This window comes from Fusarium falciforme, chromosome 12 (assembly GCF_026873545.1).
Source record: "Fusarium falciforme chromosome 12, complete sequence".
NCBI classification, from domain to species: domain Eukaryota; kingdom Fungi; phylum Ascomycota; class Sordariomycetes; order Hypocreales; family Nectriaceae; genus Fusarium; species Fusarium falciforme.
The window spans coordinates 937,622-951,789 of NC_070555.1; the positions used below are offsets into that span (position 1 = coordinate 937,622).

The following is a 14,168-nucleotide window of genomic DNA, read 5'->3' on the forward strand; positions in this document are numbered from 1 at the left end:
AGATAAAAAAAGAAATCCTTAAGAAAAGTTATAGCCCCTATAAAAACCTATTTTTCTTTATTTAAAAAAAGAATAATTAGTTTTAATTAATTAATTTAGTTATATTAATAAATAAATATATAATATAAGATAGCTTTATCCCTCTAAGCTATAATCAATTCTTTATAGATTTTATTATATATAAGATATTTATTACTCTTAGATTTTTTCTTAAGATATAATTAAATAAAGCTAATAAAAGTTAATAAAGACTTAATTAGTTTTATAATACTAGCTAAACTATTAAGAATATATATATTACTATAAGGAGCTATAAACTTAATTGCTTAATTTACTTAAAATATCTTTTAAATCTTAAGAAATTTAATCCCTAATATTTATTAATCTTTTTTAAATAATATTTATATTAGAGGACTTATAATAGATTATAATAGAGAAAAAGTAATACTAAGAATATATTATTTTATTTAAAAGTATTTAATTAATCTTAATAAAATACTAATAAATATTAAGCTATTAAGTTATATAATTATAGGCTAGAAATCTTAATTTTATAGAAAAATAATACTAATTATTAATTACCTCTATAAGACTTATAAGAAGAAACTAAAAAAAAGGAAAAATTATAAAAATCTTAAAGTAAAAAGTCTACCTTAATATAAAAGAAATAAAGTCTTTTCTTAATATTATAAAATATTATTATTAATAAATTAACTAATTTACTTAGATTATAAAGGCCTTAATAGACTTATTAAAAAAAATACTATATTTATTTAAGGATTAGATTAAAAAAAAGCTATAAAAATATTAAAGAAAAAAGTTATAGCTTTATTAGTTTTTATTACTTTTAACTATTCTAAGGAAGCTAAGGAGACAATCCTTATAATTAATATAAGCCTATTAGGCTAAAAATATATTTTAATATAAATAATTAAAGGGAAATATAAACTAATCTAGTTTAAATCTAGATTATAAAACCTAGCTAAAACTAAGTATAATATAATAAAAAAAGAATATAAAGTAATCTTTTATACCTTTTATTACCTTAAAGGCATAATCTATAATATTCCTTTTATTTTTAAAATTAATTAATAAGTATTAATTTACTAAATTAATAATAAAGTAAATAATATACCTAATTCCCTTATTTTAAGATAAATTAATTATATTTTCTTTTTTAATTTTATAATTAGATATATACTTAAAAAGAAGAATTATATAACTAATAGATTATTATAGAAGTATATAGGACTATTTAATTAATTAGATATATAAATTAAAGGGGATATTAAGGACTTTATTAACCTTTACCTTAATATAATTTATATTAATAAAAAACTTAATATCCTAGATAATATTTACTCCTAAGAGTATAAAGATATAACTAAATACTTATATACCTTTAAGAAGCCTAAAGGTTTAATTTATTTATAATAATAATAATTTAAAAAAAAAAGTATTTTTTTTTAATTTAAAGATAATATTTATAGAAGTAATTAAAATAAGAATAAAACTTGCCCTTACTAATAATAAATAACCTAGATATATAAAAAAAGTTAATTAAATTATATTATTTTAATAATAGCTATAAAGGTAAGAAAATAATTTATAACCTTATAAAAAAGAGATACTTCTAGAATAATATATAAAACTAAATCTCTAAGGTAATATAATACTACCTTACTTATTAAGCCTATACTCCCTAGAGGCTATTAAAAACCATCTAGTATACTAAACTATTTAATCTTATAATTAAGGTCTATTTTAACTACTAATATATACCGCTAAACTAAGGGTTTAAATACCTCGCAGAGGTAAAATATAATATAATAAGATAAATAGAAATAATTCCTTTAAAAAAGATCATAATTAAAGCACTAAGGCGCTTTATAATTAACCTTATTTACTAGTTTAATATAATTTCTATAGTAATTATAAATAATAGACTTAAATTTAAGAAAGAATTTTTATTTTTGCTTAAGGAATTAAGAGTTTTATATATTATTATATCCCTATATAACCCTAAAGCTAATAATATTAATAAAAAAGAGTATTACTTAATTTCTATAGCCTTAAGGAAGCTAAAAAAAAAAGGAAAGCTAAGATAATATAATAACCTAGAAAAAATATTATTTATTAATAGAATAATTATAAAAGTATTATATAAATACTCTCTTTTTTATCTTATTTATAAGTAAGAACTAATATATCCTCTAGAAATTAATCTTTTTACTTAGTAATTAATTAATTAAGATAAAATAGTAATAATTAAAGCCTTAATCCTTATAAGGATTAAAATCCTTAAAAAGAAAAATAAAGATATAAAAATAATAAAATAAAAAATTAATATATTTAAGGTAAAAATTAGAAAAAAATAAAATAAAAAAAATATTTATAAATTAAAAAAAACCATTTTAAAAATTAAATATTTAATATTAAGAATTAATATTCCTTAATTAAATAATATATAAAATAAAAATAAAAATAATATATAAATAATATAGCTTATTTTATATCTTTAAATATTATAATAAGATAAAGTATTATAAACTTAAGATACTTAATAATTATAAGATTACTAAATCTATTTATAGGGATTACTTAAAGAAATTTATAAAGAATAAAAATAGCTAATAAAAAGGGGAGTTAAATAAAAAGGAGGTTTTTAAGAAGCTTAGGGCTAAGAAAGAAAGGTTAAGAAAAAATAAAGATAAAAGAAATATATAAGTAATAAGAAATAAAAAAGTAATAAATAATTAAATAATTAATTAAAGAAGTAATAATAAAAGTAAAAAGAAGAATAATAAAAAAGAAAAACTAAATAAAAAGAATAAGATATTATACCTAAGGAGAAATACTCTAGTATATATAGAAATATAACTTCTAGGCCTTATTACTAAGTAAGCTACTTAATATAAAAGCCTAAAAAAAAAAAAAAAAAAAAAAAAAGTAATATTAAAAATCTATAAAAATCCTTAGGTTTTTAATAAAAAAAAAGAAATAAAATAAAAAGTTTTAATATTATAATATAATTATTAGAATTTTTAATAAATCTAGGTATTTATTTTATAAGAGATATATAGATTATTTAATTAAATATTAGAGATATTACTTAAGATATAAACGATATTATTTAAGATAAGTAAGATATAATAAGAAATAATTATAATATAATTTATAATAATTTAGATATAATATTTAAACTTATTATTTATTAAAAAATTAGCTTAATATAAAGCCTATAAAAGATAATTAAAGCTAAATAAAAAACTTAATAAGAAAATTAAAAATAAATAAAAATAAATAATTAATTAAAAGTAATTATAAATATAAAGCTAGACCTTATTATTAATTAAATAAAAATACTAATACCTTATTATACTTAAAATTTATTTTTTAATAAAAAAGCCCCTAAGACTTAAAATCTACCCTTTTTTAGAACCTAAAAGGATTAGCTTTTTTATTAAGAGCTAATTAATATATCTCCTAGAGAAACTAATAATCTTACTCTTAATTCCTACCCTTAAAAGGGTATAAATAAGAAATATAAAAATAAAATACTTAATTTAATTAATTAATTCTAACCTTATTAAGTAGATCTTTTAAAGTATTCTTTTCCTATAAGGGCTAATTTAAAGGACCTTTGATAATAGATTTTAGCTAATACCTAGGTAAAAACTCTTACTTATAAGGCTTCTAATATTAAATATAATTAATATATTTCTTATTTATAAAACCCTTAATTAAAATATAAAATAAAAAGAAATAAAAGATATATTTTTTATTTTAGCTATTATTAATTAAATAAGACTAATAGTAATATTAATAAAAAATAAGGTTATAAAACCTAAGGAGGGTAATCCTAAGAGCCTTTTAGTACTCTAAGTAAGTAATTAATTACTTAAAGAATTATCTATAAAGATAAATAAAATTAATAGGGATATAAATAATCTAAAAAGAATAATTTAATATTAATAAAATAAGCTCTCTTATAATTATATTAAGAGCGCTATAGCGCTTAAAGAAATATTTTATAATTACTTTTAGGTTTTTATAGCTTATATTATTAAAGGTAAGCTTAACATATAAAGGGAAATTATCTTAATTAAAGGTAAAATAAGAATAAATCTAAACCTTAAAGTATTTATAGATTTATTTAATTATTTAGTTAGAAAGGATATTAAGAGTAAAGAGGATATAAGAACTAGCCCTAGGGAGATTAACTATCTAGGCCTTTATAAGAGTTATTTTAAACTTATTATAATTACTTTATTAAGAGGAAATACCTCTTTAGAAAGTAATATAAAAAAACTAAGATTAAGTAAGAGTTTAAATATTAGGAAAGATATTTTATTACTTATTAGTAAGGATTTAATAAGGAATTTATATAAATATAATAAATTCATTAATTAAAAAATATAAATGAAAGTAATAAAATTAAAAAAAATAAAAATAAAAAATAAAAAATATATAAAAATTATATATATATAAGGTTAAAATATATAAAAAAAGAGATATAATATATTTAAGTAATTTCTATATAAGGAGCTATAATTTATAGCTACCCTTTATATATATTAGAAGAGCTAAATAGTTTTTAAGAAAATAATAATATATTAACTTTCTTTTATATTTTATATATAAACTAGCTTATTATTTATTTTTCTCAAGGCATAAAGATATAAACCTCTCCTTATTTATAATTACTTATATTAATTATTTAATTAAAATATAAAGCCTTTTTTTACTTATTTAAGAATATATATTTATCCCCCTTAATAAAGTAAGATTCTTTATTTAATAATAGCGAGATTAATATAAACTAATAACTAACCTTAAGATTAGCCTTTTTATACTTTAGAATTAATAAGTTTAAAAGACTAAGGAATTCTCTCTTATTTAATTATATAAAGCATAACTATATAATAATTATATATTATATATATTATATATAAATTAATAAAAAGACTTTCTAAAAATAATAACTTTATATCCCTAAGTATACTTTAAACCTTTAAGATACCTTTATTTATATAATTAATATTTTCTTTGCCCTTATTAATTACTTATAATTTATAAAGAAAAAAAAATAACTTATTTAATAGCTTAAGTTAAATACTTTAAAGAAATAAAAAGATTCCTTAAGAAAAATAAAATTAGCCTTAATATAATTAAAAAGTTATATAACTCTAAGTAATTATTTTTCTTTTAACTATACTAAGAATAAAACTATTAAGACCTTGTTACCTTTAAATACCTTAGCGTATTAAATAATTATTAATTAATTAAATTAAAGCTTAGAAAGAATATATTCTAGTAATATTATTATAATAACCCTACTTATAATATATTATAAAAGGAATATATATTAGCCCTATAGCGCTTATATTAAGACTTAAAAAAAAATAAAAAATACTTTTTAATAATTTAATCTTATTAATACTATAGATACTTAGAAATAGCCTTAAGAAGGTTATTATAGCTATATAATATAAAATTAATATCTAAGAAAAAAAACTAAAATATAATTCTAATTAAAAAAAGTTTTTATTTTTTTTTAATAACTATAAAAAAGTCTTAATAAACTATAATATAGGTTTTAAAGGGATTTAGAGGTAATATAAGGCTTATAAAGAAAAAACATTCTTTATAAGATTCTTTAGGTTTAAATATAATAAATACTTTACTATATTTATATAAAATAAGGTTAAGGTAACTTTTATTATTTTAATATAATATTAATTAATTAAAAGCTCTATAAAAAGTTACCTTTATTACTTAATAAGAATACTTTATAAGCACTAATTTATTATATTACTTTAACTTTTATTTAATTCCTTTAACTCTATAATAAGAAAAATAAAAATATAATTTCCTTAATATATTCTATCTTTTTTAAACCCTTAGAGGACTTATAGGGGTAATTTTAAGTAAATTAATTATAATTTACCTTCTTATAATATACTTAATAAGTAAACCAATTAAATAAGTAAACTAATTATAAATCCTAAACCACCTTAATAGAAATTATAATAAAAATACTATAAACTATTTAATTAATTAAAATTACTTATTATATTCTTTCTTAGATATCTTAATTACTACTTAATATATTTTTATATTATAATTAGGCTTATTATAGATACTATAACGCTAAATACTTAGTTATATTAACCTCCCTTAATTACTACTCTATAATAATTTAATTATTACCTATATATTAGTATTTATTTAATTAATTACTTACTTTCCTTCCTTTATTATTATTATCCCTTTTTTCTATAGCTAGGTCCTTTTTGCTCTCTAGCGCTAGCTTAATATCTTATTTACTTATTAAAGGTCTTAGACCTCTGCCTAAATAAGAGCTATCTTATATATAATTACCTTTATTCCCTTTATAAGAGACTTTAATACTTTAAGAATTAACTCTAGAGAGCTACTTTAGTGCTTTCTAATCTATCTTTTAAGGTATTTAAACTAAGATTAGGCCTTAAGTATAATCTTTAGGGTCCTTAATGCCTAAGAGGTTAATTAATTAAAAGCCTCCTTAATTAGTATTAGTATCTATAGCTATATATTAAGCTTTAAGATTATACTTTTTAGATTAAAAGAAATAAGCTTAGCCCCTTTAAATAATATTTTAATATTTTTTTTTATTATAATAGCTTAAAATATAATATAAAAGGCTAAAAAGAACTTAATCTTTAAAATATATATAATAAAGCTTTTAATTAAATACTTTATTTCTTAATTATAAGCCCTCTTAAGTATACTAAAATATATAATATTAAGGGGCTAAAATAAATAAGATAAATAAGGTAATATATAAAGCTAGATAATCTTTTTCTCCTTATAATATCTCTTAAATTTAATAAAATAATAACTTTTATAGCTATTAAGGATTAAGAAATAATAAGAATTAATTAATTAATTAATTATATATTAATTAAAATACTTAAGCTACTTAAGACTAATCTTATTATTAATCTAGCTATTTTAAGTTATTATAATTACTTAATTACCTAAGAGATTACTTTTTTAATATTAATTAATAAGGTAATATTAGCCTATATTAATAATAAATAGTAGGATTAATTAGCCTTTTATATTAATTACTTAGATTATTATAATTTATTCTTAGTTTTTAGGCTATATTAATTTTAGCTTTAAATGCCTTTTTAAGCCTATAATAATTATTCTACTTATAATTATACTTATAAGGAAACTAATCTTATTAAAGTTATAAATATTATTTAATTAAATATTATACTTTATAATTATATTTATTATAAGCTAAAACTAATTATAGATAATAATTAAGTCTTTATATTTAGCTCTCTAGTAATTATATTTTTAAAAAAAAATATATCTTAAGCTCTAAGTATTACTTAATAAAATTTAAAGCCTATTATATACTAACTAATAATATATTATAGTTAATAAGTAATTAATTAGTTATTTCTTTAATACTATAAAGCCGGGGGGGGGAATCCTTATAAATCTAGGTTAAGAATAAAGTGCTTAAGGATCTCTTCCTCTAGCTTAGATAGCTTGTGTGATTTAGGGATAGTATTAGCTCGGGCTTAGATACTATTGTGTCGGGCGTGAAGGGTATTATAAGTGACTTAGTAGATCTTTATAGCGCGTCGGAGGCTTAATTTTGGGTTATTTTGATAGGCCTAAAGGGCAAGAAGGACCCTAGCCTCTCTATTAGATTATGACATATTAGGTAGTTGAAAATCAATTGATTAAATAGTGATGATATAGGTTGAGGGATTTTTAATCAGTTCACTTGTCTGATCGGTTTACTTATCAAGTACGTTAGCCTTAAATATTAATAAAAATAAAAAAATATTTTTATAATTATTTAATTTATTAGTTTATAATTAATTATTAAACTTATAGACTAAGAGAGAAAAGCCTAGGGATATCTTATATAATAATAACTTAAATAGGATTTAAGGTATTTATTAAATTATAATTTTTAATAAGCTAAGGATTAAAAATAATTATTTTTAGCGCTAAAGTACTTATAGTAAAATTATAGCAAGATAATAATCTTTCTATATAGATTTAATTAATTATAATCTAGTTAGATTTACTTAAAAGGTATTCTAAGATTAGCTTTATATTAATTAAGGGGGATATATACTTATAGATATAAGAAATATTAGTTATATTAGTAATTAATAATCTTATTATTTAATCTTAACCCCTTAAGGTAATCTAGGTAATATAATAAAATTCCCTTAGGGGCTAAGGCTATTTATAATCCTTAACTTTAGAGTTATATTTCTTAACCTCTTTATATAATTAATTAAATAATATATTAACTAAGGCATAGAGATTATAAATAATTTTCTTATTTATTAAGAGAAAATAATTATCTTAGCTACTAATAATAAGTCTAACCTAAAAGTAAAAAAGCTAATAATAAAGCTAATTAGCCTAAGGCCTAAAGCTTAAAAATAAACTAATAAATCCTTAACTTTTATACCTTTTAATTAAAAAAATTAACCTTAGACTTTAAGTAAGCCTTTTAAGAATCTATCCCTAAGGACCTTAAAGTAATTATAACCTTTATTAAATAATAGCTCTAATTATTAATAAAATAAAAGCCTTTTTTTATCTAAGGGTATAAAAGAAATAACTATAAGGTAAAAGCTATTAGGTTTATCTAATTAAATAATAATTAATTATAAATAGGATTAAATTAAAGATATGCGCTTTTATATTATTAAAAAAGGATTTTATATTTATAGTATTAAAGATTTTATTTACTTAAACTATAAGATTAATAAAAAAGCTATATTAAAATAAAAGGTAATTAAGGTAAGAATAAAGATTATATTAATTAACCTAGGGGAAAAAAGTTAGCTTAATATAATATATAGCTAGCCTATATAGTAATTAATAATTAGTAATTATATTACTTATTTCCCTAATAGGATAATAAGACTTTTATAATAAGATAAACTTCTAGCTATTATTACTTAGCTATAGATACTTATTATAATAATAAAAGAGAACTAAGATAAAAAAATAAGGAAGTAATAAAAAAGTAGAGATAATTAATTAATTAATTTAAGATAAATAGGGATTATAAGAATAATAAAGAGCTAAGTAAGAAGTAATATAAGGTATAATTAGAGGATTTTTTTTATAAGGCTTCTTAAGAGCTATAAGGATAGGTATTAAAGCCTTATAGGGAGCTATAAGTTAGGAGAAATAAGTATTAAGTTATTTTAGGCTATTAAGTATTTTCTTATATATAGAAAAAGGGCTAAAAGTAATTACCTCTAGCTATTATTATCTTTTTTATAAATTAAATTAAGAAAAAGAAGCTTTAGGCTTTCTTTTTTAATATAATTATTATTATTATTAATTAATTAGTTACTCTTATTATTTTCTATAATATTAAGATTTTAAGAAAATATCTAAAATCCCTCTTTAAAAAAGTTACTAAAAGAAAAATACTTTAGAAAATTTAGCCTATATAGTTAGTATATTTTATTTCTCTAATAAATTAATCCCTTTAAAACCTATAATACTAATAATCCTTATTTCCTAATATTATACCTATAGCTATATAGCTAGATCTTAGCTAGTTATAAAACTTTTTTAATCTTTTTATTTAATAATATAAAAGGTATTTATAAGTATTATAAGTATTATAACTTATGCCTTATATTAAGTATTATTTTTTAAGTCCTTAAGAAATTTAATATTTTTATTAATAAAATATTTCTTTTTTTATAGCTTTTTTTTTAAGAGCTTTTAATAAAAAAAGCCTTTTTTTAAAGAAAATAAACTTTTTATTAATATTATAATTAAATAAAAAAAAGGCTAAATAAAAAAAAATAATATAATTAAAAATTATAAGTTTAATTAATAATAAATTATTATATTATATATTTATATTAATACTTTTAAGGCCTTTATTTAATATTATTACTTATAACTTATTATAAGTATTTTTTATATTTTTATAAAGCTTATAAACCTCTTTACTCAGCTTATTTTAATTATATTAAAAGGTATATTAATAAGTACTAGCTATATTACTTTAATTATTTAATTAAAGGTCTTTATAAAAAGCAATTATAATTTTCTTAATATATTATTTATTAGTTAATTAGTTGTTAATTAGTCAATTAACTAATTATAGTTATTTTTAGTTATAATTAAACCTCTTTTTATAAGAATAATAAAAGCAATTTTAACCTATATAAGTTATTAAGAATTATAATTAGAAGGTTAATATTAGAAAGAAAAGCTATAATATAAAGGGATTAAATTTTAATATTTTTAATTAGTTAAAATATAAGCTATTTATTATAAATAAAGCTAGCTTTAATATATTATTAAAATTATTAATAATTAAAATATTTAAAAAAAATATAATAAATACTTTTAATAAATTAATTAATTTATAGTTTTTTTATTATAATTTTTATTTATAATATTAAAATATTTATAATATTTATATAATTATAATATTTTTTAATATGTATTTAAATATAATTTATATTTTATTTATTATAATATTAATATATTTTTTTAATATAAATTTAATATAATTAATTTTTTTTTAAAATTTTATATATAACGTATATGATAAGCAAGTTGGCCATGCAAGCAAGTTGGCCACCTATACTGTGCACTAAAAAACCCTAAAGCTTAAGTTTTTAAAAAATGCTATAAAATAGCTAGAGACCTAAAAGAGTTGTTTTTAGCTATTTAACTCCTAAATAAACAATTTATAATTTTTTTTAGATTTTTAAAAAAGTTCCCTTATAAAGAAATACTATTTATACAGTGCGAATAAGAATATTTTATATATCTTCTTAAATATCTACCCTAGAGTCTTTATAAAGTTTTATTAAAATTAAACTAAGCTTATTAAGCTATGTTTAAGATTAGAGCTATTTTAAGGTTAATTTAAATTTCTTAGAATTATTTTAAATACTTTTTAAATAAAGTGCAAATACTAAGAAATTTCAAAGTGGCCAACTTGCTTGACTTGCCAACTTGCTATGCATATACGTTATTATATTATTTATTAATAAATATTTAAATAAATATTTTTTAATTTAATTACCTAATTTAAAATTAAATAATATTTTTAATTAAAACTTAAATAATATTTTTAATTAAATTATTAATATTAATATTAAAAATTATTTTATAATTAAAATATAATATTTAAAAATAAATTATTATATAATTTTTATATTATATTATATTTTAAAAATTTTTTATTATTTTTTTTATTATTTTTTAAGATTAATATTTAATAACTTTTATTAATATATCTTCTTATAACTTAGATATAAACCTTAGGTATTAAAATTAAATTTATTAAGTTTTATTAATACCTTTTTCTTAATATCTTTCTTAGTTTCTATATAATAACCTGACCAAATACCCCCGTATTCTGGTTTCGGTCAATAGCCTTTCTCCACTTCTGACAGATCGCATAGCTATCTACCATAATGTTAACCTCCTGGCTATGAAACCATGATTGTGTATCCTGATTCCCACTGCCTTGAATGCCGACTACTCCATCCGCGATCAGTACTTTGACATGACAAGATCGGGATTTAAACGAGTTATGGATTGCATGGTCTTGATCCTTCCCGACATAGTGGTAAATGTGTAAAAGGTCACGTTCCGGTCCGGTCGGTGGAAGACCATTGATAAGAGCTCGCGCCGCTTGCTCGTTAGTTCCGCCTTGACCAGGAACCATCTCTCCTGTGTCATTATATCCCCAGCAAACGTAGTACGTAACCTCAACGCCACGCTTGAGAGCATCAGCCAAAGCTGTCATCATCGGTCCAGCGTTGAGATCTGGCGTCTGGATGAAGATCTCCCTCCTGGCATTCCGAATTAGAGAAAGCCAAGCCTCGTTCTGAGGCACATGCAAACTCTTCGAGTTTATAGGGCCATAGGGAGGTCGACACACAAGGGCTATTGGGACAGGCTTCGTAGTGAATGTCTTGATGTATGGTGTCATTTCGTCCCCATCCTGAATATCGGGGCCTGTTGGTTGAATAGGATTCTTAACCGCAAGGTTGAGCTGTCGGTTTGCCGCTTGTAGCCGGGTCTCGTCTGATTTGTTGGAGTAGCATGACTGCATTCTTGTAATCTCTCCAGCAATATCATAATCGTAATGGGGACTCTCAGGAGTATGTTCTGGTAGTTCAGGGCAGGTTCCATCTTCTGACACGATCTGGCTCCCATTATGCCTCTGTTCGTGATCGAGTATCTCGAGACGCCGGAGGTCTTGTATGGATGCTGACGAACCGCCCTCAGCCACTGGGCTGTTGGGTGAGGGTGGCTTTGCGACCAGTGGATTGTTCCAAGTGATCAATGCAGTGTCGTAGATGCTCTCAACCACAGGCCCTTCAAGGTGTGTCATCATTTCCATGTTGTCATTGTCCTCGACGTTGTTGCTCATGATGGCCGCGATCTTGCGATCAACGATGCAGAATTTGGCGTGCAGGGTCCCCAGTACCAATCTGTGTAGGCTAATAACCTCCATGTCAAGAAACGGCACCTCTTCAGGCGACGGAAGCTGAATAGAGTGGGATGTAAAGGTCTTTGGCTTCACCCGCTGATGAGGGCTGAAGATGTTCCCAAAGGAAGGCTTGTCATACATGATCTTCACCATGACTCATTGCCCTCGCCTTTCCGCGCGCTTTGAAAGCTCAATCAGAGCATTTTTGGTGAGTCTCTGTGCCACTGATGGCGACCAAGAGCATGTAACGAAGAAAACCTCTTTCTCTGCGCGGACAATGAGATTGGAGCAGTGGCGGACGATGTCTTGGAGAGGTGCGACAATCGTGAGAGGCACTATCCCATGCGATCCCATCAACGGAGGCGAGACTACCCCTGCCATGGGATCACTGTCGAGGCAGCTCAGTGCATCAGCAAAGGCTTGCAGAAAGAGGGTGCTCGGCTCTGTTGGGCCCCATCGCCCACATTTGAGAGCTAGTTCCAGTGGATTGACTGATGCCACTGGATCATTCGTATCAGAAGCATCGGTACGTTGTCCAGCATCCTCCTGGCCGTATAGCCGTTTGACGATATCTCCTGGAGCTTGAGACGGGTCTTTCGCCAGAGCAGAGCTTACGGTCTCATGGACTTGACAAAGGTCGAAAACGCGTTTGGAAATCATCGTGTTGGTGTTTCTTCGTCCTTGTGGATGATCTGACGACGTGTGTGAGACTGGTGATAATGGTATATCCGACCTGGATCCAGCCAAGGCAGACCTTCACACTTTTATCATGGTTCCTGCCAGAAGGGAGGAGATGGAAGCGTCATTGCGCATTGGAACAAACTTGCTATGGACGTTCAGTATGGCTAGCTTGCCCCCAGGCACCAAACCCACGGCTTATTGTGCCGTGCGGCAATCATTGTCAGGACGTTATGAACTCATTCATCGCGATCGCCAGGGCACAGTTTGCGCTAAGATCGGCACGTCGTGCCGAGACGGCACATCTCAGCCGACTGGGGTTTTCCTCAGCCAATTCTTGCGGTCGAGTTCTCCAATCTCGGGCAATAGTGGCTGGGCAACATCCAATTTGATTGTATTTTGCTGACGCGTTCAACTTGCTAGCGACTCTCGGATGGTATTTATTCGGTTCGGATGCGAGGCACTTCCCACACTGGGTACGATCTATCACGTCATCTTGGTAGTAATCAGGGTTCCTGCCCATCTTTTCGCGACTGTGGGCTTTATGAAAGCTACGAAAACATGGTCCTGATCGGGAGAGCGGTTTCTTTTTCACGGCCTGTGTAGCCAGTGTTCGTCGAACTCGCATGAGATGCCTAGGATATGATATTCTCGGTCAAAGGGCATGAACTCCGCGATTCAATCAGCACTTCTTAATCCAAACCTAGTCTATTCTCGTGGCAGACCGTTTTGTAAAATATTAGAGTCCGTCTACACTGTGAGAACTGACATCAGGCTTTCGGGGATGTAGCAATGGTTATACAAGATCGATTAACAAAGCGGAGGCAATGTCTTTTGGCAAAGCCCCAAGTCTCACGTATCGTTTCAGTGAGATGATGTCACACCCATATAAGCTACCTTGAAACACAAACCTTCGTCGGCACCGTCCGCTGCTCATCCCTCGACAGGCTGGCTCTGAGGGTGTTTCCGA

At 23.5% G+C, this 14,168-nt stretch overlaps 1 protein-coding gene across 1 annotated transcript; it reads right to left on the reverse strand.

Annotated features, from left to right (window-relative positions):
• Positions 1–11,404: 11,404 nt before the first annotated feature.
• On the reverse strand, positions 11,405–12,460 carry NCS54_01405900 (PLD phosphodiesterase domain-containing protein; the record flags this gene model as incomplete). Its single annotated transcript, XM_053159222.1, has 1 exon — positions 11,405–12,460. The coding sequence occupies one exon, from the start codon at positions 12,458–12,460 to the stop codon at positions 11,405–11,407; it is 1,056 nt and encodes a 351-aa protein (XP_053015197.1).
• Between the last annotated feature and the right edge of the window lie 1,708 nt (positions 12,461–14,168).